We start from the raw sequence: 27,939 nt of genomic DNA, 5'->3' as shown, positions 1-27,939 counted from the left end.
CCAGCTGAATGACCTTGGGCCAGTCACACTCTCAGCCCAACCCACCTCACAGGGTGGTTGTTGTGAGGAAAAGAGGAGGAAGTATTATGCAAGTTTGCTATAAGAGCCTTGGTGGAGCAGTGGGCTAATGCCTCCTTAAGTAACACCAGCTGCCTGCAATTAGTGCAGGTTCGCATCCCACCAGGCTCAAGGTTGACTCAGCCTTCCATCCTTCCGAGGTAGGTAAAATGAGGACCCAGATTGTTGGGGGCAATAAGCTGACTTTGTAATAATGCTGCTTGGGGTGTGTGTGAAAGCCCTAATAATAAGCAGGCATATACATAGAATGAAGGCTATTGCTAAGCTTGTAAGCCGCCCTGAGTCTTCGGAGAAGGGCGGGATATAAATGGAATTAAAATAAAAATAAAAATAAAAAAATCTTGAGTTATTTATCAAAAAAATAAAAGCAGGATATAAATAAGGAAGCTGTGACAGAATTAGAGCTATTGAACCAAATTTTCGTTTTAAATACATTTCTACATAGGAACTAGCTCTCATGCATTCACCTATAAACAGAAGGCAGCTCTGTGTGTGAATCAGTGAGGGAGGGGGAAGAGAGTTGATGTTAACCGAAATTGGTACTGCCCCCTCATTTATAGCCAGCTGTTTATACACTATGCATTTGCTTCTGTCATTTTTTCATTAGGACATGCAAAGAGCCTTGATCATATACGAGTATTTTTTTTATTTACTATGTAATAAAAAGTATATTGAGTAGGGCCATTTCAGTCTACATACCTTAAAATGTTCTCATGAGTTTTGAGGGAGTTAAGCCAACCAAGCCAAGAGTCCAGATGTAGCACAGACTCTCATTTGCATCTAAGGACACTGAAGGGGATGGGAGCGGGGAGAGAGTCACCATAGTGAAGGGTAGGTAATTTTCCCCCCAAAGACTTTGATCATGACAAAGACACATCTATGTTGGCCTTAGCTGTTGGAGATCTCAAAGGGCAAAGTAATAAGAAAGTGGAATTTTGCAGACTGTGCTTTCTATACCTAGGAGGAACATAACTGGAAAGTTTGGAGTGACATCTTCCACTCTCTTCCCAAATTTGTGACCTCCTGCTGGCTTCCCCATTGACTTTGCTTGTAGGAAGTTGGCAAAGGTCATCACAAATGGCAATCACATGACTGCAGAACACTGCGACATTGCAAGTAGGAGGACCAGTCATGAGTACCACTTATTCGGTGTCATTTTAAGTTTCAGTGGTCACTGAACAAGTGTTTTATAAACGAGGACCACCAAGTGAGGAAGACATTCTTTTCTTCTGCATACAGTACATATTTGCCTTTCTCTGTACAAAGAAAGAGTAAGCGACAATGCTCGTCACTGCATGGAGAAAGCAGTCCTGGGACAAGATTTTGGTCTAGTGGGGCTCAGGTCTTAAGTTTATATGTAACTAATTCCATACAAATTAGCTGAACATTCTAATGTAAATGCTAGGGCCAGGCACACTGTGAAAATATAGTACATAGCATGGGACTCTTTATCCATTTCCACCATGTCCACATATAAAGAGGAGTATGCAACAAATCAATCAGCAGTGTGCGGGTGACCCAGCCTGGCTTGATTCTGGCTCGCCCCCACCTTCACAGTTTTATTAGTCACATGGAGATAGATACAGGCATTCAAAACCCAGATAAACTAAGATGTGCTAGTTAACACCTACACAGCAGAGTAACATGAAGCCCAGGCCAGCATGTGAAGCTGGGACACCCCCAAACTAGCATGATCTGAACCATTCCTCTCCCTTTTCCAAAATGCATGGAGGAAAACATTCCAGAGTCCATCTCCCAAACACTTTCACCTGCTTGAGGCACCCTGTCCTGGGAATTGAAGAGATGGTGAGGGGAGGCAGAAGATGAAAGAAACAGTTTCTTTTCCTCTCCATCTTCATGTAGCTTTCCTTCTAGAGCTGAAAAGAGGCAGGTTTGCTGTCAAAATTACTTTCCCACAAATACACACAACTGTAACAATGGAATGATCCATAGCAAAGGAAGGGGAATTTACATCCCCATCCCTGGGGAAAACACACAAGGTGAAGAAACACAAAACGACCACCTAGAAAAATTACCCCCCCCCCATATAATCCTGTTCCTTCCCCACAGCCAGCCTCAAGGGGAGTCCAGGAAGCTGTCCCTTTCCTCAGCAGAAAGGAAAAAGTCCATGGTGGGAAAGTAAAGGTACATACTGTATACAAAACTAAAATGCCAGCCTAAATCATATAACATTAGTGGTGATAGGGGAATTCAGACCAGAGATTTCAGCCTCATTCCAAGTTGGGATGGACCAGCTTAGAGCATGGGAGAAAAGCTAGCTTTCTTCCAAAATTTGCCCTTTTGCCCAAGGGGATGATTGCTACTGGAAGAATGCTCTGCACCAACACCCATCATCCCTCCCCCTCCCCAGTTTGACTTTGTCCAAGAGTCCATATTTTTGCTCCCCCTTTGCTTATCCCCCTTGATGCTGGCCCGGGCTAGGCAATGAGAACACAGAAGTTATCACAACAACAGGCAAGGAGCAGTACAGTCTTTCTGGAGGCCCCTGGTTTGGAGAGAGTTGGGATGAGATGGACAGAGCCATCTAGTGTGCAGGAATGGCCTCCTTTTCCTCTGGTGTGGCAGATGCCTCAGAACTGCTGAGAAAGCAGCTCACAAAGGTGCTTTGAAACAGACTCCTTACTGGTACGGAGGGTCAGCCGGTACATCTACAGGAAGGATGAAGGAAAGGTTAAAAGAGAAGAGCTTAAACATTATGTCCCTTCAGTTAACCATAGGAAGTTTGGGGCTTTGGTAAGCTTTCAGCTTTTCCCCTTCAATTTTAGCTATATTTCCTGTCACTTTCTTAGAGCACCCAGAAGTCTCAGTTTTCCAATCTTTATGTTTTTACTACAGTGCAAACCTGTATGCCAGAATTCAAGCTTTCAGTCCCAAAGGTTTCAGGAGCCCTCACTTCCTCACCTGTGCCTGAGCACTGGGTTCCAGTCGCAGCAAGCATCCAACCTGCAGTACTTTTGTCTGGATGATCCCAGCTCCTACATGGTTATCAGGGTTTGGATCCACCTTCTCCAAGAGTGCACTGCCAAAACCTAACAGCTGTTGTGGGGAGAGACTGGAGCTTAATTAGACTTATACAACCACTGGAGAGGGTCTCAAATTATGCCCCTCTTAGAAAGCTAATAATGAGAGAAAGATATACCTGCAAAACTGTTTCAGAAGTCTGCATCACAGACTTTTATGCAATGGCTGCCTTTTTAAGCTTGATGTTATGCCATATTTCATAAGAAAAAAATATCTGGTGTTCAATGAAGAAATCAACAGTCTTAAATATATCACACTGATATTCCCAAACTAGTGCTAAACAATTGAATTCCATAATTGCCCTGGACAATCACAAGATCCAAAGTTTTGATCTTCAGTCATCTCATCAACTACTAGACATATTCTAATCTGAAATTAAAATAATTTCACATTAATTACCCTGAAATAAACAAAAGCTTTCAACTCTTTTTCATAGGCATTTTGAAACAGCTCACCTTTGCTTTTGTCACTTCTGAATCCATAGGGTGGTTTGCCTTGAAGATTTTCTGAGCTTCCTGTTGTGGCCTGCATACGAGTATCAGATAAGTGATTCAGGCCCTACCTTTCTGTTATTCATCTTCCTGTTACATGCTTTCTACACCTCAGCCATACATGGTGGTGGTGGTGATACCATTCACTTAGTCATTGTGGCAATTTTAGAAGGCAAAGATAAAAGTACAAAAAAGAAAACTCTTTGCCAAGGACATGTGTATTCTTATTTACTGATCATTCTGCTGGACAGTTCTAAATATCCCCCCACCCCAGCCCCCCAAAACAAACCCACATCATGTCTCCTTTCACAAATGCAGCAAGTCCTTACTTAATGACTGGTTGCTTGGTGAGAGTCCAGAAGTAGCCATTTTCTAAGTGGTCCCATTAAATTCTAGTTGCTTGGAAAATGGTGGCAGCTTCTAGAATCGTGCCACATGGCTACCCGACAAAGCTATCTGTTCTGCTTTCCTAATATGGTCTCCACAGTGCTGCAGTCTTTCCAGTCCAGTGGGGGGAGGGGGAAGCCTACAGGGATCTGGTGGTGGTGGGGAGTCCTGCAGAGACCTTATTTGGGGAAAAAAGGCCTGTGGGAACCCAGTGGGGGGAGGGAAAGCAGGCCCAAGGGATGTGGGGGTCCCAAGGGTGGGTAGCAGAGCATGGGGTGTGTCTCAGGGAATGGGGGAGGCTTTGGGAGGCCCAGGGCAAGCAGGCCTGGGCCTGCGCTCGGTCTCCCAGGTCCTCCCCAAGGCACCCACTTAACAACCTGCACATTTGTTTAATGGCCTTATCAGGGAGAGCAGGGGGTTGGTAAGCAAGTTCATCTCACTTAACAGCCATCACCACTTGCAACCATAATGGGAAGGCTCCATTACAGTCTTAAGTCAAGGACTACCTATATACAAATGATCACTTATGAGTCCTCATTTCCAAATAATACATATTGTCCAAACTTACAAGCTGAGTTGTTTCCAGCGCTGGAAAAAGTCTTGCGACTGCATCTCTGTTGCCTGGAAAAACTTGTTGATGGTGATAGGCAATTTGAGAGTGAGATTCTGCAATGTCCCACCATAGCTATCAGAAATGAGAAGTGAGAACAGACAGATCCATGAGATGGCATTATTTAATAAGATTATTGACAACTTTAAAAGGGGGATAAAGGCAAGAAGAATGAGGTTATTGTTAACTAATGGCCATGTCCATTTCCTAGGATCAGAGGCCCCTGACTACCAAGAGTGGAAGCAGGTTCGTGGGCTTGTTTCCTGTTGGGGGCTTCCTGGAATATTAACCAATCTGAGTATATTTTGTAAGAATTAGCAGAGATATGGTGTAAGACAACAAAAAAATCATGGCTGATAGAATTTTACAAAACACAACTCATGGAAATGTGGGAGAACAGGGATGAAGCAAAGCAAATGCATGTCATGACAAAGATTAAGATGCAAAGAAGTGATTACAGGAAGTACGTCTTGTTCAATTTTGCCCATAATTCTGAAGGTTAAGAGTCCCAGCCTCTCCAACTTTTCAAACAGATTCTGACTCTTCAGTATACCCATCATCTGTGCAAGGACATAGGTGACTATGTAGGCTCCAACTGTAGCCACTTTGAAATGCCTTTTATTACTCAAATATAGAAACTCTCCCTTAGAGCTGACAGTTTGGCTGAGATGTCAAGCAATGATACCGGAATTTGATGTTGATGAGGGGGCTCTTGGTGAAATCACTCAGGCATTCAATGTTCAGGACCTGTTGAACCTGAGCCCCTCCCTCCACCAGTGGCTCCACTGCTTTTGTCTGAATGTTGAGCTGTGAGCTAGGCTAAGGAAAAGGTTACCACTGTTTCTCAGCAGTATACAAACAGAAAGCCTGAGGGCTTGAAAGCCACCCCAGTGAACCCTTCTTCCCACTAGTAGCACCATACATAAAAGGATATTGTTCTGCAGGTCACCAAGATAGCTGACTGTTGGGGAGAAACTCTGGAACTGGACAGATGTTTTGTTCCCATAGAAAAGGTACATGCGGCCTGGAAGGATGGAAATGTATTATGGGATAGCCTTGGCCCAAACTTTCTTGCATTATGCCAATGGTTTATTTAATCACAAGTGCCTGAATTCAGACAGTACACAAGTCTGCAGTTGGTATTGCAATGCGTATATCAATAAGCGAACCCCCAAAGTAAGTTTAAAAAATTAAATAAGACGGTATGATTTTAAGGGACTACTAACATTTCACCAAAAAATCTCATTATTCTGACATTTTAACCATTATTAAATCTCCATAGAAATGTAACCATTATTAAAGTTTATTACTTTGGTGCCATCAAAGATAGTCGATTGCTGTGCTCAATGATAAACTGTAATTTACCAATCAAAATGACTAGGTGAATTCAAGTAAATCACACAAACTATATTACAGTTTATCTAATTTGTGAATTCAGTCATATCTGGCTGGTGTTAAATGGAAAGAATACATCCTCCTACAACCCATCCAAACTAGGAGTCTGCCATCTTCTCCACCCCCTCTCTTTGTGCTATATTGTCATTCCTATTTGTCAGTTCTTTCCCCCACTTACTCTCTCTCTTGCTACAGATTATGAAATTTAGGCAGTTTTATTTTTTTTTCAACTGCAATCTACACAATTTCTGGGTCCACACAATATGCAGAACCAGTACAGTTAAAGACTATGGATACACACAATCCACTAAGCCACAAAAAACTTAGAATGCTACTAGCCTTCATTCATTTTTGCTTCTTGTGCCTTTGTGGGTCGTATGAACCAGCCTGTTTGGTTCCTGTTCAATATATTGTACAAATTCCCCCCAAAATGAGTTAATTCATTATTAACTGTAGGAGAACAGCAGGTAGAGCTGCGGGACAGAATTAGAATCAGCCTAGAGTTGTTACCGTATGTTCCCACAAACAGTCTAAGTCCAACCCCTCTTGACTTCCGTTGACCCTTACCCTTAAGTGTGTTTATGCAGGTAATGGGTAGTCACAATGTTAATAGCCAGAAAGCTGCTTTGCAGTCAAAATATCACATGCAGAATAGAAAACCTTCCTGTCATTAGTGGACTGTAAGTGAAATGTCTGATAAAGTATCACACAATAGTGTTGATTTAAAAAAACATTGTTTTTTGAAACAAGATAGGGTACCTTTGTAGAGGCTGTAGAAGGGCTGCAAAGACCAGGCCAGACCTAGCAATGGGCAAGGAGCCACAGTACCTTTTTATAATGGGAAAATATTTATTGATTTAAAAAATGTATATAGCTGGCTACTTTCTCACAGTGACTCTAGGCAGCTTAAAAACAATAAAAACACAGTACAGAAAAAAATAAAAAAAAACAATAAATACTGGGGTGCTGTTGTGATTCAGGGTCAGCCTGTGGGTTCGGCAGTTGGGTCGGATGACTCAGATGAGGGGGAGGAGGGGGGTGTTGAAGAACTTGAAGAACTCCCACCCCTTACTAATATTATGGAGCAGCTACGTGCTGAGAATGCCCAGCTCACCCAGCAACTCACTTTGCTGGCAGCTCAGGTGGCTCAACTGCAAGCTCAGGTTCATGCTGCACCCCCACCATCACCCCCACCAAGGAGAAAATGCCAAGTTGCAATGCCAGATAAATTTACAGGCACTCCAGAACTGTTTCCTGCTTTCCTGGGACAATGCCAGCTCTTTATCAGCGTGAGAGCAGCTGATTTCCCCACTGACCGGGATAAGGTGGGGTTTGTGTTAAGCCTTCTTTCGGGTGATGCAGCTCGTTGGGGCACGCCTCTGCTGGCTCAACCTAGCCCATTGTTGGACAACTTTGTGGGGTTTTGTGATCATATGCGTCTGATGTATGAGGACCCTATTAAGACGCAGACTGCTACTCGACGTCTGAAAGCTCTGAGGCAGGGTCAGGGCTATATCAGTGATTTCCGGCTGATTAGCCAGGATTCCGCCTGGAATGAGGCTGCGCTCGTGGATGCCTTCCAGGATGGATTGTCGGAGGAGATGTTGGATGAGCTGGCCCGTGTGGATATTCCCTCAGACCTGAATGGGCTGATCCATCTCTGCCTGCGGATCGATGCTCGGTTGCAGCAGCGAAGGAGTCGCCGTGCCACCCCACAGACCCCTGCAGCCCCTGTTGTGCGTGAGCCCCCAGTTCAAAGGGAGGAGCCAATGGAGCTGGGTGCCGCCAGGTCTCGTCTATCGGTGACTGAAATGAACAGACGACGATCGGGGGGGTTGTGTTTTTACTGTGGGGACCCTGGGCATTTGGCTGCTTTTTGCCCAAAGAAGCGACAGCAGGCATCAGTGATCGAGTCTGCCCCGAGAAAGTCCCCTACTTTTCTGTCGGGAAACGCCCCGAGCCCGATCTAGACGGTGTGATAGATCGGGCGTCCCACAACAACACTGAGCGACGTCTTTCCGATGCTGCCTGTGGACCTCCACGGCATCTGATATTGGAGGCACTTCTGATCCTTCCTGGCAAGCCAGAGGGGATTCCAGTCCATGCCTTAATTGACTCTGGGGCCACCACAAATTTTATGGACTCAGCATTTGTGGCCAAATGGGCTGTTCCCCAGTGCCCGGTGGATCCGCCCATGTTAGTGGAGACTATCGATGGTCGAGTGCTCCTGTCTGGGCCTATTACGGCCGCCACGCAACCATTATGTATGGCCATCAGTTCCCATGTGGAGGCCATCCAGTTCTATATCACCTCAGACCTGCACTTCCCCGTGGTCTTGGGACTGGCGTGGCTCCGGGCGCATGACCCACAGATCTATTGGTCACAGAACTTGGTCACCTTCCCAAGCTTGCAGTGCGTGGACCACTCCCGCCATATCTGTGCCGGCCAGGTGGAGGGTTTCCCAGGGGTTTCCTTGCCTCCCGAACTGTCCGACTTTGCTGATGTGTTCAGCGAGACAGAGGCGGATAAATTACCCCCGCACAGGCCCTATGACTGCCCCATTGATTTAGTCCCTGATGCGCCTCTCCCAGTGGGGCGTTTGTACTCCATGTCGGACCCCGAGTTGGCTGCATTGCGGGACTTTCTGGAGAAGAATTTGGCCCGCGGTTTCATCCGGCCCTCGTCCTCGCCAGTGTCTGCACCCGTGCTCTTCGTCAAAAAGAAGTCGGGCGAATTGCGGCTTTGCTGCGATTATAGGAAACTCCCTGGGTTTGCTGCCTTGACAGCCCCCCTCACCCGGCTCCTGCAGAAGAAGACTCGGTTCCAGTGGAACGCTCCAGAACAACAGGCTTTCCAGACTTTGAAGGAAGCCTTCATGAAGGAGCCCATCTTGAAGCATCCTGACCCGCAACGGCCGTTTGTTGTGGAGGCGGACGCCTCCGACATTGCCATTGGGGCGGTGTTACTCCAGGCAACGACGCCCAGCGGTACCCTCTTCCCTTGCGCGTACCATTCGCGAAAACCGAACCCTTCGGAGCGCAATTATACAATCTGGGAGAAGGAGCTGCTGGCCATCAAAGCGGCATTCGAGGCCTGGAGGCATCATCTGGAGGGAGCGCGGCATCAAATCGAGGTCCGGACGGACCATAAGAATTTGGAAAGCCTGCAGACCGCTCGGAATTTGAACCAACGCCAGATCCAGTGGTCTCTTTTCTTTGCGAGGTTTGACTTCCGGGTTCGGTACATACCTAGCGGGCACAATCAAAGAGCGGATGCTCTGTCCAGGAAGCCCGAATATTCCCGAGTGGAAGACAAGCTTCTGCCCAGGACAGTGATCCCCGTCGAGTCTTTTGCTGCGGTGCGGGAGCCGGTTGATATACAGGCTCGGATCCGGGAGGCACAGCAGCAGGAGGTGTGGGTGGCTCAGCGGAAGGAGGAGGTGGGGCCAGATTCTCCTTGGACGGTCACGGATGGACTCTTGTATTATCGTGACCGGCTCTACGTTCCGGGAGGGCCACTCAGCGGACTCATCCTCAGCCAGTGTCACGATAACCCGGCGGCGGGGCATTTTGGCCTGTTCAAAACCCTGAACCTGGTCTCCCGTACCTTCTGGTGGCCCCGAGTCCGACACGACGTCCAGTCCTATGTCACTTCCTGCATCCCATGCAGGCAGGCCAAGTCAGCGACAGGGGCCCCGCCTGGATTACAGCAGCCCTTGCCGACACCCAAAAGACCCTGGGGGGCTGTGTCCATGGACTTTCTGACGGATTTACCCCCATCCTCTGGTTTTACGACAGTGTATGTGGTGGTGGACATGCTGACCAAGATGGCGCACTTCATCCCGTCGCGGCTTACCGTCAGCCCGCGCCACTAGTCGTATGTTCATTCAGCAGGTGTTTCGGCTGCACGGCCTCCCTGATAGAGTCGTCTCTAATTTAATTTAATAATTTAATATTTGCATTTGTATACCGCCCTTTCCCTGAGGACTCAGGGCGGTTTACAGGGAATTAAAAATCAAAACATACAAAAGTTAAAACCAATTTAAAAAGCATTAAATTCACCCTGTACATTAAAACCCCAGTTAAAATTTTCCCCTCAGCCTGGGCCCGAGAGCTCAAAGAGCCAAGTCTTCAGGCCCCGGCGGAATGATCGGAGGTCGGGAGCAGTCCTCAGCTCTACTGGCAGCTGGTTCCAGAGGGCAGGCGCTCCCACTGAGAAGGCCCTATCCCTGGGTGTCACCCGCCGGCAATCTCTCACCGGCGGAACCCTGAGCAGACCCTCCCTGTGGGAGCGCACTGGGCGAAGGGCGTTTGATGCCGGCAGCAGGTGTTCCCTCAAATAACCCGGACCCAGGCCATGTAGGGCTTTATAGGTGATAACCAGCACCTTGAATTTCACCCGGAGGGCAACCGGAAGCCAATGCAGCTCGCGGAGTAGAGGTGTTACATGGGAGTATCGGGAAACCCCCATTACAACTCGCGCGGCCGCATTCTGCACCAGTTGAAGCCTCCGAGTGGTCTTCAAGGGCAGCCCCATGTAGAGAGCGTTACAGTAGTCCAAACGGGAGGTCACAAGCGCATGAGTGACTGTGCGTAGGGCGTCTCGGTCCAGATAGGGACGCAACTGGCGCACCAGGCGAACCTGTGCAAAAGCCCCCCTGGTCACGGCTCCTATGTGATCTTCAAAATTGAGCCGTGAATCCAGGAGGACGCCCAAGTTGCGAGCCCTATCAACGGGGGGTAACACCTCACCCCCCATCATTAGAGGTGGAATAACTTGGTTAACCCGAGACGCCGATATGCACAGCCACTCAGTCTTGGCGGGATTGAGACGAAGCCTGTTTCTCCCCATCCAGACCTGGACCGCCTCCAGGCACCGGGACATCACGGAGAGGGCATCACTGGGTTGGTTCGGGGTGGAAAGAAAAAGTTGGGTATCATCAGCGTACTGGTGATACCCCACCCCAAAACCACGAATGATCTCGCCCAGCGGCTTCATGTAGATGTTGAACAGGAGGGGCGAGAGAACCGACCCCTGAGGGACTCCACAAATGAGAGACCTCGGGGCGGATCTCTGCCCTCCTGTCAACACCGACTGCGAGCGGCCCTGGAGGTAGGAGGAGAACCACCGTAAGACGGTGCCTCCCACTCCCAACCCCCTGAGACGCCGCAGCAGGATACCATGGTCGATGGTATCGAAAGCCGCTGAGAGATCTAATAGGACCAGGACAGAGGAGCAACCCCTGTCCCTAGCCCTCCAGAGATCATTCACCAGCGCGACCAATGCCGTCTCCGTGCTGTGTCCGGGCCTGAAGCCCGATTGGTACGGGTCCAGATAATCAGTTTCCTCCAGGAACAGAGGGAGCTGATGCGCCACCACACTCTCAACAACCTTCGCCAGGAAGCGAAGGTTGGAGACTGGACGATAGTTGTTTAAAACAGCCGGGTCCAAAGCAGGCTTCTTGAGGAGGGGTCTCACCACCGCCTCCTTCAAGGCGGCAGGGAAGACACCCTCCTTCAAAGAAGCAGTTATCACTGCATGGAACCAGCCTCGTGTTCCCTCCCGAGCCGCATAAGCTAGCCAGGAGGGGCACGGATCCAACAAACAGGTGGTGGAGCTCAGTCTCCCCATGATCCTGTCCACATCATCAGGGGAAACAGGGTCGAACTCAGTCCAGATAACGTGCTCAAGACTGCCTGATTCCTCCACATCAGACTCTGCCCAGTCAGAGTCCAAGCCGGTCCGGATCCGAGCGATTTTGTCCGTCAGATGATGACTAAACTCCTCGGCTCGTCCCTGCAAGGGATCCTCCCTCACCTCCTGGTTAAGGAGGGAGCGAGTCACCCTAAACAGGGCGGCCGGGCGATTATCTGCGGACGCGATAAGGGCGGCAAAGTAGTTAGACTTCGCCGTCCCTATCGCCGCAAGATAAGACCTTATGAAGGTTCTTAACTGCAATCGGTCGGATTCGGATCGGCTGGATCTCCAACCGCTCTCTAGACCTCGTCTCCGACGCTTCATCTCCCGGAGCTCCACAGAGAACCATGGAGCCCAACGGGATCTGCGCCGAGTCAGAGGTCGCATGGGTACAACACAGTCGAGTGCCCTGGTGGCAGCCGTTTCCCAGGCCTCCACCAGAGCATCGACTGGGCTGTGGGTAAGGGTGATAGGTATCGGCCCAAGCGCCCTCTGGAACCGATCCGGGTCCATTAGGCGCCTGGGGCGGAACCACCTGGTCGGTTCCGCCGCCCAGCGGCGGGGGATGGCATGACGGAAAACCAGCCTCAGGAGGTGATGATCTGACCATGACAGAGGGGTGATGGACGGAGAACCCCCTCCCAGATCATCCAACCACTGTCCAGACAGGAACACCAGGTCGAGAGTATGATCCCCCTCATGAGTAGGGCCCTCAATAACCTGGGTCAGGCCCATGGCTGTCATGGAAGCCGTGAACTCCCGAGCTAACTCCGTCTCTGATAGGGGGGCCCAGTTTACAGCCCGCTTCTGGCAGGAGTTGATGCATGCGTTGGATATCAAGATTTGCCTCTCGTCTGCGCATCATCCTCAAACTGATGGGGGAACCGAGAAGGTCATCGGTATCCTGGAACAATATCTGCGCTGCTACGTCAATCTGCAGCAAAACAATTGGGTGGACTATCTGGCCATAGCTGAGTTTGCATTTAACAATTCGCAGCACACCTCCACACAGATGACACCATTCTTGGCCAATGTGGGATATCACCCCCGGTTTTTCCCCCTTTCTCCCGTGGACTCACCGGAGCCGGCAGCGAACGACTTCATGGCAGAGTTACAGGCGATCCATCGATTGGTGCGACGTCAGTTAGAGAAGGCCAAGGCCGATTACAAAAGGTTTGCTGATCGGTCAAGACGGGATACGCCTCCACTATCGGTGGGAGATCGGGTCTGGTTGTCCACCAGGAACCTACCGTCAACACGGCCGGTGAGAAAGTTAGATCACCGATATTTAGGACCGTTCCCAGTCGAGGCTGTCATCAATCCGGTCGCCTATCGCTTAACTCTGCCACGTTCCCTGTGCGTGCACCCAGTCTTTCATCGGTCTCTGTTGGTCCCCGAGCAACCGGCCTATCCACTCCGACGAGCGGAACCTCCCCCATCAGGACCTCGTGATGGAGACAGCACCCCCGAGTACGAGGTCGCCAGCATCAGGGACTCCCGTTGGCTGAAAGGTCGTTTCCAGTACCTGATTGAATGGAAAGGCTACAGACCAGAGGACTTCACCTGGGAAGACGCGACCGCCGTTCATGCCCCGGCGTTGGTGACCGCTTTTCATGAACAATTTCCATCTCGACCGCATCCGGATCGGCAGACCCGGGGGAAGGGCCCTGCGGTGCGGGATAGTGTTGTGATTCAGGGTCAGCCTGTGGGTTCGGCAGTTGGGTCGGATGACTCAGATGAGGGGGAGGAGGGGGGTGTTGAAGAACTTGCTGATGATGGCTTTGAGGCTCCGCAGAGCCCCCAGCCAGGCCCCTCCCACCTGGTGGAGACCCAGCTGTGTGAGCCTGACAGCGTGGATGAAGATTACCCACAGCTGGCCCTGTTCAAGGACGCCCGACGCAGGAGGCAGTCAAGTAGGAGTAAACAGAGGAAGGCAATGGGCCTTCTCGGAAGGAGGGAGAGAGAAGCCACGCCCTGAACTCTTTATAAAGGACTTGTGTGGGGAGGGCTGGTTTGCTGAAAGCAACCGCTCAGATAGTGTTTCAAAGCTCCGGTATCTTGGTTCGTGTCTTGTTTGTTTTTGTAATAAATTTGGCAGACGTATTCCAGCCTCTTGCCGTCTGTAAAGGGGTTGCCTTTTCTGCAAGGCCGGTAGCAGGCTGGTACAGAACAGGTGCTTAGAAGTATTGGGGGACTGACTCTCTCCAATTAATCTACCCATCCCATCAGGTCTGACAGAATGGGCATGCTGTAGGTCCCATCAGCCAAGGAGCTTCATTTGGCAGGATCCAGAAAGAAAAACTTTTCTGCCATGGCACCCACCCACAGGAACATCATTTCACCCTGAGGTGAGATAGGCCCCAACCCTGCTCATCTTACGTAAGGCTCTCAAAACCTGGATGTATCATTGGGCTTGGGGATCCCATGGAAATGTTGTTGTTGTTGTTAGCTGCGAAGTCGTGTCCGACCCATCGCGACCCTATGGACAACGTTCCTCCACGCCTTCCTGTCCTCTACCATCTGCTGGAGTCCATTTAAGCTCACGCCTACTGCTTCAGTGACTCCATCCAGCCACCTCATTCTCTGTCGTCCCCTTCTTCTATTGCCCTCAATCTTTCCCAGCATTAGGCTCTTCTCCAGTGAGTCCTTCCTTCTCATTAGGTGGCCAAAGTATTTGAATTTTAGCTTCAAGATCTGACCTTCTAAAGAGCAATCAGGGTTGATCTCCTCTAGGACTGACCAGTTTGATCACCTTGCAGTCCAAGGGACTTGCAGGAGTCTTCTCCAGCACCACAGTTCAAAGGCCTCAATTCTTTGGCGCTCAGCCTTTTTTATGGTCCATGGAAATGTGGAGCCCATTAAATCAGACATGTCAAACTCGTGACGTCGTGCGACGTATCGGAACTTTTTCCCATTGCTGGCAATGAGATGGTCGCAGTTTCTCCGTGACGCTCTGGCCCATGGGCTGGCAGTTTGACACCCCTGCATTAAATGGTTGCACTGTGTATAAGTTTAGGCTGCACTCTCCCTTGTCTTTTTATTATTGCAGCTTTTAACTGTAGTTTTTAATTGGTTTTAATGGTTGAACTTTGTGATGGTTAGTTTTAATTGTGTATGTCTCCCAGAGTCACATGAGAAGGGCAGCCATATACATTAGATAGACAGACCTTACAGGACTATCCCAGAAGAGACAACTACAGCCAATACAGAAGATTTTCTTTTGTTGCATTTATATCCAAGAAGCCCATATTAGATTCAGATAATGTAACATTCCAAAGTCAGCCATGAGCTTCATGGCTGAGTGGGGACTAGGAACTGGGTATCCCAAAACTGGTCAGCATCATTCTGGCTCCTCACAAAAATGTTATGGTGAGACCAGTACATATAACCCTACAACATTGATAGGATTAAGTGAAAGGTCTTTAAAATTTAAAATTGTAAGAGGAATTAGCTGCAAGAGGAAATATCTAGCTTAAAGGTAAAACAAAACAAACTGAAAAACAGGAAAGCCAAAGCTAAAAGAATTGGATAACTAGCTGAATTAAATAAAAGGAAAGCCAAACTGAACTGAAAAACAAGAAACAATCTATTGCTCTAAGAAGCCATAAAATATCCCAGAACTCAAAAACAAGGTAACAAAGCATGCTCAAAAACCTATTGAATATTATTTGACACACCTTGCATATATTATCTCTTAATTTAAATGCACAGTATGATTTAATATGTAGCAGGAAATATGTAGAACGCAGTCAGAAACAGTGTAACCTCATGGTACCTCAGCCAATGGGGAACGAGGAGGGATGGGCAGCCGGTGCAAGGAATGTATAAAGATGTTGATTTGGAGAGAACAAAGTTTCGATAGCTTTTCTCCCTGTTTGTTGCAATAAACAAAACAAGGAGGTCTTAACTGTGTCTTGGCTGGTTATTGGTCAGGCAAGCTTGCCACTGGTTACGAAGGAAAGTAGCCAAGAGCACATAACATAAATATCATCCACCTAATCCAAGGGTCTTCAAACTTGGCTATTTATGACTTGTGGACTTCAACTCCCAGAATTCCTCAGCCAAGCACACTGGCTGAGGAATTCTGGGATTTGAAGTCCACAAGTCATAAAAAGGCCAAGTTTGAAGACCCCTGACCTAATCGTACAACATGTCTTCCAGTCTTCAACTCAAAAAAGACCCTTTCTAGTCACAATGTATTCAGTTCTTTTTTTAAAAAAAAAGTTGTCCTCATGTAGGAACACAGTATGTAGCTGTTCAGAGTCTTGAACAAGCCCCAACTTGCCTGTTGTACTCAGCCTGCTAGAAATACTTACCTAAGTTCTGCCGGAATTCTGACTTCACCCCAATTTGCAGCAGCTGGTTCTCAAAGAGCACCCCATTATTCTTACACACAAACCTGCAGTAGTTCATGGAGGTTTGGTTAGAGGCAGGCAGACACTACCCATTATTTGTAAAGGTACATGTCATTTCAGCTGGGGATGCCAGCCACTTTCCTCACATTTACCAATTTTGATACATAGCCATTCATCTCTTCCTCTGACTATCTAAGATATCAAGACCAATCTGTTAATTCCTTCAGCTCATACATTAAGTTATCTACTATGCAGATATGGCCAATTTCTTCCCAACCATTCCATTGGGAGAGTACTTTCTAGAGGTGAAATTATACAACAGGGAATGATGTTGACTGAAGTTTCTAGGATCAGTATTTCAGGCCAGAGGAAGCCATCCCACAAAATGTCAAATGGAAGTGGCACTTAGTCCAGTCCCCCACCCTAAATCCCAGCATTCAGGAGATGCAGTCCTACCCCGTGATCTTACTTGTGAAGCAGTTCATCAGCCTCAGCAATACACAAAGCAGAGTCCTCAGAGACAGAAATAGTAGCCCCTGAGCTGCTGGTGGTGAAGGGTCATAGTAAAAGGGCCAGCAGTTGACAGAGACAAGGAAGAAAAAGAGCAGAAAAGATGAGTCACCTGGTACAGCACCATGTTAGTATCAGAAAGAGAAAAGGAGGAGGGAATCAAACCACATGCATCTATACATATAGAGAACATGCCACAGAGCAGGTACCAAGACAAAAGGAGCACTGTGGACCATTCCTGAAAAATACCAGAAAGGAGTGGTTCCAAATCTTGGCTTTTCAGATACTGTTTGACTCCAACTTGCATCATCCCAGACCAGGTTTTCTGCAGATGATTGAAGCTGTAATCCAACAATATCTGAATTCCTGAGCTTGGAAACCCTGTAAAGTAGGGGTGTCAAACTGCCAGCCCACGGGCCAGATGAGTCATGGCAAAACCGCACCAACCCCATTACCGGCAATGGAAAAAAAGTCACAGTATGTCACATGTCATGTGACGTTGCAATTTGACACCCCTGCTGTAAAGGATGAAAGCCAAACTACTTTTTATATGTGATGTTTTTATATTTTCACTAACTTAAGTATACACATTCATATTCCTCACATTTAAAAGCCAATGAGAGAAAAAACAGTCCAACATTCATGGAACCCAAGATCTTTTCAAGGCCAACATTCTGTAATTCCGAACTGACCTAATAAAGGTATTGCTTCAAACAGATCCTCATCTAGAAAACCTGTCCATGCACAATCTGGATTTCCTGACTTCTTAAAATATCACTATTTATTCTTAACCCTAAGAATTCCAATCCCTTGAAAGGGGAGTCCTATATTTCAAGTCCATACCCGGCCCCTACTTCACACTGAGGCAGTTTGTCGAGCCCCGTGGGCCTGACACACAGCGGGGGGGGGGAAGAGTCCAGTGCTGGCTCGCCATTTCCCTCCCGAGCTCCGTACTGGCTGAAGCCGTCACCGGGAGGCAAGCGGCGTTCCGGGAGTCCTCTGCAGAGGCCGGGGCCGGTTCTGCACTCGCTCCCCCCCCACCTCCGCATCTCTTCGGCTGCTAGAACCGTCGCCGGGAGGCCAGCGGACCATCGGGAGCCCTCCGGGGAGATCAGGGCCGGTTCCGACCTCGCAGCCTCCCTTCTGTTCCTCTTGTCAGCTGCTGCAGCCGCTGGGAGGCCGTCGTGCCGTCGTGAGCCTTCCGCGAAGACCGGTTCCGGTTCCACTCTCATAGCAGCTGGGAGGCCGGAGGAACGTTGGGGACTGAACTACGGGGGCCGAGGACACTCTGGACATGCCGCCTTTCCCCTCCTCCCCCTCCGTGCTCACTGCCGTGGCGTCCTCAGGGGTGCAGGCATGGGCCTCCTAGCTGCGACTGTGGGGAGGGGAATCCCTGCGCAGGATGGCGAGACGTTGCCGCCAGACCTACGTGCCTGTTCCGGAGGAGGACGGAAGGACTGACCTGCCACCTAAATGGTCCCACAGCCGGATGTTGGCTTATTGATTGGGGGTGGGGCTACAGCTATGTAAAGTGCTGGGAGCAGTCCACTCCCAGCGCTGACTTTTTCTTTGCATGAAATAAAGCATCTGTTACTTGTTCCTGTTTGCTGGTAGCTGTTTCCACCCAAGGAGGACGTTTGTGACACAGTTAATGGTTCTCTCATGTGCCCTCAAAGAAGTATGACTTTCTATGGTAGTTTCGATTTCTGGATCCTGAAGTTCTTGATCATATGAAGCACAGGAGTTTGAGACAGTTAGGGATCAGGATTAGATCAACTGGTGGCCCTAGCTTGCAAACTTTACAGGCTACAGCATCTTTCTGATAGGTAAGGTTTGTTCTTAACAGTGTGGTGGGGGGCAGGCAAGGACTTAGTGGATGGGCGGGTGTCACATAAAATACTGTAGCTAGATGTCTGAAATACTTCATGAAAATGGATTCTGATGCAGGATTTGGAAAAAAAGCAAGCAAGGGATCAGGTATTCTGGGAGGCAGTTCTAAGCATATGGGTGAGCAGTGATACTGAATGGAGCAGAAATGGGAGAAAGTTACAGAGGGCACAATTACAGGTAGTCTTCGACTTACATCCATAATTGAGCCCCAAATTTCTGTTGCTAAGTGAGACATTTGTTAAATGAGTTTTGCCCCATTTTACGATCTTTCTTGCCACAGTTGTTAAGTGAATCACTGCAGTTGTTAAGTTAGTAACACAGTTAAGTGCATCTGGCTTCCCCATTGATTTTGCTTATCAGAAGGTTGCAAAAGGGGATCACATGATCCTGGAACACTTGCAACCATCATAAATACATGCCAGTTGCCAAGCGGCTGAATTTTGATCACATGACCATGGGGATGCTGCAATGGTTGTAAATGTGAAAAAGGTCATAAGTCACTTTTTTCAGTGCCGTTGTAACTTCAAACAGTCACTAAATGAACTGTTGTAAGTTGAAGACTACCTATACAAGCTCTTTTATGGTCTCTCTACACATTAATGTAATCAAATGAAAATGGTGGTTGGAAGGTTGTAATCAGCAAAGAGAGAGAGAGAGAGAGAGAGGGGAGGGGGAGAGAGAGAGAGAGAGAGATATTCAACCCCTTACTCTGCAGGCAGGCCAGCCTCCACCAATAGGGATGCAGGATTCTCAGGAGTTGCTTCCAAGTCACTGTTTCACCCAAGATAAGTGTGAAAGAGAAAGAGGAAACCATTCCAAAAAGGCAGCAGACAGACAAAGAGAGAAAAAGAGACTCTCATACAAGACAGAGAGCAAGGCAAGGCTATGAGGACTGGCAAGTGCCACTTGCCCATCTAGAGAAAGGAAGCCCAAAGCACTCAAGCCACTTGGAAATAAACACCTGCAGATCAATCTTGCCTATCCTATCCAAAGATGTATCTAGAACATTGCCATCTTCTCATAACAAACACAGGCAGTTATTTGTCCACCTACTTGTTCCTCTTACTCTTGGATGAGGATCTCAGGTAGCAAGAAGTCCTCCCATCACCTGCTACCCAGATTAGGTAACAGATGATGATTTACTCTTTGAGCTGGAACTTTCTCCATGCAAGGAAGGCACTCAACCACTGTGACTCATTCCTCATGAACTTCCATGCCGGGCATAGATCAAACTCTGCATTCTTGACAGAGCAAATCACTCTTGTGTCCTATATGATGAGCTCCCAGCAGTTGTCCAGAAAAGACTGGCACTCCCTTGACAACAAGATATGCTTAGACTGATCCAATGGATCAATCCCTGTTCAGTTTCTTAGGAAGGCTGGGGCAGAGACAGCCTGGACCCGAGTCAAGATCTCACCTTAGGAAATTCTCTTCTGCACTGGAAGCCAGGCCAGCTGCAGTAGAGGGGCTGTCAGAGAAAACATCCACCAGAAGGTTGCTGGTGCTGGTAAGGACACCAGATGGAGTCACTGGTGTGGCTCGGAGGCATAACAAGTCAGCAGATGGGGATGGCGTTGACTGCAAGAGAAAGAAAACAGTAAGGGACAGAGAAAATTCCTTTTTGTGAGCCTAACTTAGAAACTGAACTCTGTTTCTAGTTTAGTAACAGGAATAAAGGCCAGGTCTGGGGTTCTTTACTCCTGTACTAGTACATGTCTAGATAAAATATTTGCAGTTAAAATACTCCTGGAAGTTGAGCTTCATGTACATCAGTTTCATTACAGTTCTTTACTAAGGGATGGGATGAGCCTGTTAAATTGTTATACAAAGTCTGCAAAAGACTAAAGGCTTAGTTAGCATGAAAGGCAAGTGAAAGCAATAAAAGTGCAAACTAGAGTTGAAATTAAGGAAGTCTCAGCTCACACAGTATCTATCTGCTGTCGGTCCTCTGAGATTGAATTTAGCTTTTGGCAAAGACCAGGACCACGAGTAGAGAAGAATGCTGATATTGGTGACACAGTGAATTACATACAGTATGGCAATCAAAGGACATCTACTAAAATTTTGTGACAACAGAAATTTTGGTGTAATTGAAGGAAATAAGCAGAGCATGAGAAATCCTGCTTTATATCCAACAGGGATAAGAGATCAGAAGTTATAATTCTTACTTCCTGTGCTTTGTATTTTTGTCGTCCCCTTCCCACAGTCTTCCCACACAGTATCCTCTTTCTAGGGAACATTTCAAGCCCCCTCCTCATTTCTAGCCTTGTCCTTCTCTCCTACACTCACAGCAGTGCTGGCTGAGGGCTCCATGCCTCCATTGATTTCAGAGTTTGGATCCTTCTTGCCATCATCTAACTCGCTGCCAGCCCTGGGACCCTTTTTTTTCTTGAGTTTTGCCAAGATGGAGGATTCACGTTCAGGAAATGGTGGCATCTCCTCCAGTACTGTAGCCTAAAGCAGTAAGGATGAAAATTGGAAACAAATACCAACATACCCTGCTAGTCAACTTTGTTTTTCTGGGAAACAACTGGAACTCTGAGTTCTGCAAAGTAAAAAATCCTAAAGACAATGTGACCACAAGTGGACTATCTGCTTTATTATACTGGCCCTGTGCAGCCATCCACTTTCTCTATGATGTTTGCTCTGCAATGGACACAGTCACCTACCTGGAACTTCTTTAATGCAGAATAGATGACTTGAAAGCTATAGGAGGTTCCCCATATCAGTTTTAGACACCCCACACCCTTCCCAGCAGTGTGATTTTGCACTTTTTTAAGCTCCCAAACTTTGCAAATAGGTGCATTATGTTTCTCTGGGATGATGTATATCGCTTCTAAGCAACACATTTCATCCCTAACTCTGCTCCTTAAAGGAAACAAATGGGGGAGAACATTTAGTTTCACTTCATTTGAAGACATCACTGTAGTGCACTCCTCAAAGGCCGGTATACAATTGAAGTTCCACCTTAGCCCACTCCATTTTCAGGTAAAAGGGTAAAAATTGACTTTGGATCAAATAAAAAATGCCAAACTGATTCATTCCATCAAAAGAGAAGTTTCCTGGTTTCTGTTTTCCAATGCTCCCTGAATCAGCTTTTCCCAGATCATGGCTAAAACTCTTCAGAAGGAAAAACAAAGAATCTCTTTTCCCTGAGAGATGAGACTACCAGTACACACACCCCCGCCGCCCAAGTTCCTCCCTCACCAGGACATCGGTACTAGCAATAGAGCTGAGCTTGAGGTATTCAATGGCACGTTGCTGCAGTTCCACATCAGCATTGCGAATCTGGCTGTCCGAGCACAGCACTTCCTGGATGGTGCCCTTTGTTTCAGGGAAGAGATTTATGAATTTGATGTAGGTGGAGAGAAGTAGGGCCCGAGTAGAAACACTGCAGAGGTGAAATTTGGAGTGGAGGAGGTTGAATTGAACTAGAGGACTGGTGGAGAAAAGAGAACAGGAGACAATATGAGTCAGAGCCCCTGAGATCTGCAGGTGAGGAAATGTAAATAAGGCATTCTCATAGGCTTTGCTCACATCAAGGAACAATTGGACAAGTCTCCCCAATTTAAGTGCCTCATAATAAGTAAAACAAGAGAATGATGTACCGTAGCTCTCCAGATAAGCTGGGGCTACAACTCTTAGAATTATATTTACTCAGGCTGGTTGGGATTTCTGGATGGTAAAGTCCCAATATAATCCCAGTGTCTATTTTCTTTCCTCATAGGAGCTGAGCCCCAACCCCACTCTATCTCATTCTACCCCACTCCATCCCCCAGGTCAATTCATTTCCTTTCATATTATCTACCTGGAACGGGGATCCCCAGCAATGAGGTTCCCAAATTCCCCAAGGATATAGCCTCCAACTTTCACCATGTTCTCATGACAAGCAGGAGCCTGGAGAGCCTGGGGGGGAAAAAAGCAAATACAATGCATGGTGGGCAGTTAGGTAGATGCAACTTGAGAAGAAGCTCCTATTTTAGTTTAGTATAACATCACTGCTTTTAAAAGAAGGACAGGTAGGATGTTCTTTAAGCCTTTTCCAAGGTTTAAGGAACATCCAGTACTTTCAGACTCTTTTAAACTGACTCAGACATCCCGGAATCTGATACATTCAGCATCAAACATACTGCAGAACTATATGTGAATGGAGCACATCAATAGTCATAACCTACTCCAGAATACTTCATTTCATTCCCCTGCATCAATAAACATTTAGCATTTTGTGGACACAGAAGATGCTCAGTCCTTATTAAGCTGTAATCCCTTTTTAGTGTCCCCTGTTATTTATTTCTTATCTATGGCTGCATATGTTTGAACAAGGAAATAAGAATGGACAATCCATCTAGTTTTCATAGCCAGAGTCACATACTCATAAAAGGACAGAAAAGAAAACCTTCTCTTCAGAGCTCTAGAGAGGTAAGAAGGGACAGTCAGTGTCCCAAGTCAAGGCTGCCCACCTCAAAGACTGTCTTGGCTGCATAACCTTGCACATCATCCCGGTTAATGACAATCTGGATGACACGGTACCACACCTCCTCACTCACATAGTCACCAGCAATGCGGATCAGATTGAGGATGGTATCCACATACCAACTATAGTCTACTGCGTATTTCTCAGCTAAGATGGCTACCTTCAGCACCTGAGAGAAGAAAAAGAAAATGTTACTGACAACTCCCAACTGGTATGCCCTCTCCAGACCAATTTTCATGTTAAGGCAGGCATTCATTTTGTTTCACTGCAATCTACTGAGATGACAAGACCGAAGGTCTGGCTTCCAGTTCCTCTTCCCATTGAGTTGGCAACCCCTACTCACAATCTCTTCACGGATTGAGTAATCTGCTGTTTCCAGATAGCTAAGCATTTCCGAGACTATTTGCTTGGCATTTGTACGGTCACACATGGCATAGAGGAGGTCAGCAGCTCGCTGGCGCACGCTCACATCCCGTTCCGTCTGTGAAAGGAGATGGGAGTTAAGCAATGAGCAGTCCTTTTACCTTCAACATTAAGTCTCAATTCCAGCTCCAATTTGGCTTAAGCAGATACAAATCACAAAACACATCTCCTGAGACCAAGAATGTAAAAGATTATATGTTCAAGTTAGAATTAAGAGGATGTCAGATTTAAAAGATGCTCCAGTCCTTTCAATAGGATTTTCTTTCTTCTTTTCTCCAAACTTTACCTCAGTTTTGTGGTCCATTTTGTGGATCATTAAAATAATAAGAATTTCCAAAAGACATTAAAAGGAACAGAGGTTACGGCAATGCAGTCATCATAAAATATGGTTCCTAAAATCTAGATTCTGTAAATTCTGTACATGAAACAGTAAGACTCAAGTAGCAGTTGTAGGACTCAACCAGTGGCATTCACTATAGACTTAGCTTTTTTTGTTTCTTTTACAAATCAAAGGACTGAAATCAAAGGACTGTTTATAATCAATAAAGCTCTACATGTTTTGGCAGCTAGGTACTTGCAGGACTGCTTCTCTAATGGGAATCAAGACTTCTGATACATATTTTTTATACTAATGGCTCTAGAGCAGGGATCTTCAAACTTGGCCCTTTTATGACTCATGGACTTCAACTCCCAGAATTCCTCAGCCAGGCACGCTGGCTGAGGAATTCTGGGAATTGAAGTCCATGAGTCATAAAAGGGCCGAATTTGAAGACCCCTGCTCTAGAGCAATGAGACAGTCTTACTTTAGAAGTTAGAGCAAGCTTGGTAATCTTGCCAAAGTTGGCTAAAATTGAGTTCTTCAAAGTCATTTGGGGATTAACTAGAGCAGCAGTTCCCAAACTTTTTCAGTCATGGAAGGGTTCTTTCATCTACTTCTGTTGCCTGAGTGTTTTGCATAACATGTAGGTTTGGAAATAAAGAGAAAACATTTTAAATATAACCAAACATTTATTTTGGTACAAGATAGTATTGGATTTACACCTAATGTGATGAATGAAATTGTTTCATTTTTGTACTTAAAACAGTTTTGAAATTGGGCTTTATGTCTGATAGCTGAATACGTAAATACAGGGTGGCATCCAACTTACTCCTAAATTTGTTTTTGGTATAAGCATAAGCTGAAAAGCCTGATTTGCATCAATAGGTGGACACAAAAGGGAGCAGTGTTGGGATAGCCTTTTTGGCTATTGATGGGTATACGTCTATCAGTCCTACCCAAAAGTCATTCAGTGGCACAGATTCAAATTTCATTTTTAAAGCAGAAGTACATTGAATTTCAATAAGATCTTCATACTTTGGCACGGACAACATGTGAAGTTTATTTCAGTTGATAAATGGGTTTTGCACCCACCACACGATGTCCCTGTTGGTGTCTGAAAAGTACTCCAACAGGGATTTCACAAGGTTCATTAAATGCTCACAAATGTTTTTGTATACATCAGCTTTGATTTCCAACTTGTTTTCACTCAGAAACTGGGCCAGGAGAGGAAAGCATTCTAAGTTTTTCTCATTTACACATTTGATCCAAAAGTTAAGTCTGGTTTTCAATGATGTTATTTTGTCTCTCACTGTGAATGTGGTTTTATCTTTCTGCTGCAAAAATGTAGTAACTTCATTAAGTTTCCCAAATATGCCAGCGAGGTAAGCACATTGTATGAGTCACTTCTCATTGTGTAAAAATTTGGCATTTTTGCTAGGAACGGAAAGGTCGTCCCCTATGAAGAAAACCAGAAGCTCATTACGCAGCTCAAAAGAGCCTGGCTAGGACTTTGCCTCTTGAAAGCTATCTAATGTCTGTGTGAGTTAGAAGCGATTGATGTTGACTTCTCATTTCTTCACAATCCTTTGCAAAAAGTCTTGACTGGAGTGGGTGAGTCTTTACATAATTGACAATTTTTATAGCCTCATTAAGAACATCTTTTAAGTCAGATGGAATGTTCTTCACCACAAAGATATGCCAATGCAAGGTGCAATGACTACTGGTACAATTTGCCACTACATTTTTATTCTTGAAAACTTCCCTTTCAATTTTCCCACGATCACTGCAGCTCCATCTGTAGGGAATGACCAAGCTGAGCCTAAGGGTGGGGTCAAACACACCATCAGTTTAGAGCAGACATCTCAAACTCGCGACGTCACATGACATCGTGCAACATATCAGAGCTTTTTTGCCATTGCTGGCAATGGGGTGGGTGCGGTTTCCCAATGACATGTCCGGCCCACGGGCCGGCAGTTTGACACCCCTGGTTTAGAGTCACTATGCAGCCATAAGAGACCTACATCCACCCCCACCCACCCCTGAAGTCCACTGACTTTTATCTGGCTCCAATTTGCTTTGAGTATTAGTAGATCAGATACTTGTGTATGGGTAGCATGGAATAAACACACAGTGCTTTTGAACTCTATCCTGGCTTAAGATTTCCTGTGCCTGACACCATTGCTGCATACGATTAAACACTTATCCCAATCAAGATCATGTTTATGCATGTAACAATTGACAATTTTAAAAATTTCTTCCCTGGTTGCATTGGTATCCAAAGGTATGCATAGAAACAAATCTTTGATAAACTCTTTGAACATGTCTCACAAAAACAAACAATATCACAAGTCTGGCAACATCTCTGCTCTCATCCAGTTGCATTGAAAACGCTTTACAATTTTTCAGTCTCTGGATTAATTCATGTTCAATATAGTCTGAGATTTTATCAATATGGTCGGATACAGTGTTGTTAGAACATTGGACAGCTGAAACTTTTTTTGCTGCCTCATCTTCAAGCACGCAACCAACTATTTCTTTCACACGTTTTGATGAGATCTTCTGCAATTGTATGTGGTTTTCCAGCATGGGCAATCCTGAAACTTAAGAGAAATGATGCTTCAGTTCTGTTTTCATTATTGGTCTTTGCATATTTCTGTAAGCAAGCCACAGTGGCATCTTGGACTTCCTTGTGGTTTTTGAAAAAACTGATGTCCTTTCCCTTTAGGTGTGGCTGGTTTGTTTCCAAATCTGTTTTCAGCTTAACGGGTGACAAAGTACTGTTAAGGAAGATTTTGTAGCAAATGACACATTGCCTGTCTGGGTGTTCTGCAGTTCCATTAGGAATAAATCCTAAAGATAAATAAGATTCATTATATTTCCTTTTAAAAAAAGATTTTAAACCTTCATGTTTGATCCTGTCACTAGTTGGTACATTAGCTTCTTGACCATTAGTACAAGGGTCAACTTCCATTGCAGTTGTGCCCTAAAATGAATAAAATAATAAAAGAAAGAGGTCAGACTCCAGGCAGACTCAATTTGTGTCCAGAAAAAAACTAATTCTACTATCCTTGTATTTTTACTTACTGAATTGCAGTGGAGAGCATCTTCTTGAATCTCATCAGGTCCAGATGCCAGTGTCTCAGTAGAGCTAGAACTAGAAGTTGCATGTGCTGTATTTTTGGCACCTGAAAGCCTACCCATCTTGAGCCAGTTATCCATGGTGTTAGTAGCTTCATGAAATAGTAAGTAAATTGTAAGTACATACATATATAGATTCTATGTTATTGGCCAAAATTACACCTCACATTTAATGCAATTTGTTTAATCAAAATATATTCTGGATCATTTTTATGCTACTTGAAATATATCTTCCGATTTCCTATATAACATCCAGTTTATGAGTAAATTTTTCCTGTTATTTTATGAATAAAGCAATTATATGGTAATATCCCAAATGTTGTTGTTGTTAGCTGCGAAGTCGTGTCCAACCCATCGCGACCCTATGGACAACGTTCCTCCACGCCTTCCTGTCCTCTACCATCTGCTGGAGTCCATTTAAGCTCACGCCTACTGCTTCAGTGACTCCATCCAGCCACCTCATTCTCTGTCGTCCCCTTCTTCTCTTGCCCTCAATCTTTCCCAGCATTAGGCTCTTCTCCAGTGAGTCCTTCCTTCTCATTAGGTGGCCAAAGTATTTGAGTTTTAGCTTCAGGATCTGGCCTTCTAAAGAGCAGTCAGGGTTGATCTCCTCTAGGACTGACCAGTTTGATCGCCTTGCAGTCCAAGGGACTCGCAGGAGTCTTCTCCAGCACCAGAGTTCAAAGGCCTCAATTCTTTGGCACTCAGCCTTTCTTATGGTCCAGCTTTCACTGCCATACATTGCAACTGGGAAGACCATAGCCTTGACTATACGCACGTTTGTTGACAGGGTGATGTCTCTGCTTTTTAGTGTGCTGTCTAGATTTGCCATGGCTTTCCTCCCCAGGAGCAAGCGTCTTTTAATTTCTTGGCTACAGTCCCCATCTGAAGTGATCTTGGAGCCCAGGAAAATAAAATCTGTCACTACCTCCATTTCCTCCCCATCTATTTGCCAGGAATTGAGGGGGCCGGATGCCATGATCTTGGTTTTCTTAATATTAAGTTTCAACCCAACTTTTGCACTCTCCTTCTTCACACGTAACACGAGGCTCTTTAGTTCTTCTTCACTTTCTGCCATTAGAGTGGTATCATCTGCATATCTTAGGTTGTTGATATTTCTTCCGGCAATC

The 27,939-nt window shown here is 46.2% G+C and overlaps 1 protein-coding gene across 1 annotated transcript in view; it reads right to left on the bottom strand.

Moving 5' to 3' along the window:
- Positions 1-2,479: 2,479 nt before the first annotated feature.
- Positions 2,480-27,939, bottom strand: part of LOC308676529 (AP-2 complex subunit alpha-1-like) — a 173,334-nt gene continuing 147,874 nt past the window's right edge. The window contains exons 10-22 of the mRNA XM_081342370.1: positions 23,273-23,410; positions 22,916-23,098; positions 22,264-22,361; positions 21,663-21,894; positions 20,745-20,909; positions 19,873-20,033; positions 16,017-16,099; positions 5,543-5,632; positions 5,294-5,417; positions 4,567-4,683; positions 3,576-3,645; positions 3,001-3,135; positions 2,480-2,747 (exon numbers count right to left, since the gene is read on the bottom strand). Of these exons, the coding sequence (XP_081198496.1) occupies positions 2,670-2,747; positions 3,001-3,135; positions 3,576-3,645; positions 4,567-4,683; positions 5,294-5,417; positions 5,543-5,632; positions 16,017-16,099; positions 19,873-20,033; positions 20,745-20,909; positions 21,663-21,894; positions 22,264-22,361; positions 22,916-23,098; positions 23,273-23,410 (1,674 nt within the window). The 3' untranslated portion in view covers positions 2,480-2,669. The remainder of the gene's footprint in view (positions 2,748-3,000; positions 3,136-3,575; positions 3,646-4,566; positions 4,684-5,293; positions 5,418-5,542; positions 5,633-16,016; positions 16,100-19,872; positions 20,034-20,744; positions 20,910-21,662; positions 21,895-22,263; positions 22,362-22,915; positions 23,099-23,272; positions 23,411-27,939) is intronic.

Source organism: Vipera berus (assembly GCF_964194415.1).
Source record: "Vipera berus genome assembly, chromosome: W".
NCBI lineage: Eukaryota > Metazoa > Chordata > Lepidosauria > Squamata > Viperidae > Vipera > Vipera berus.
The sequence above is the reverse complement of the archived record's forward strand: the minus strand, read 5'-3'. Positions and strand labels throughout refer to the sequence as shown.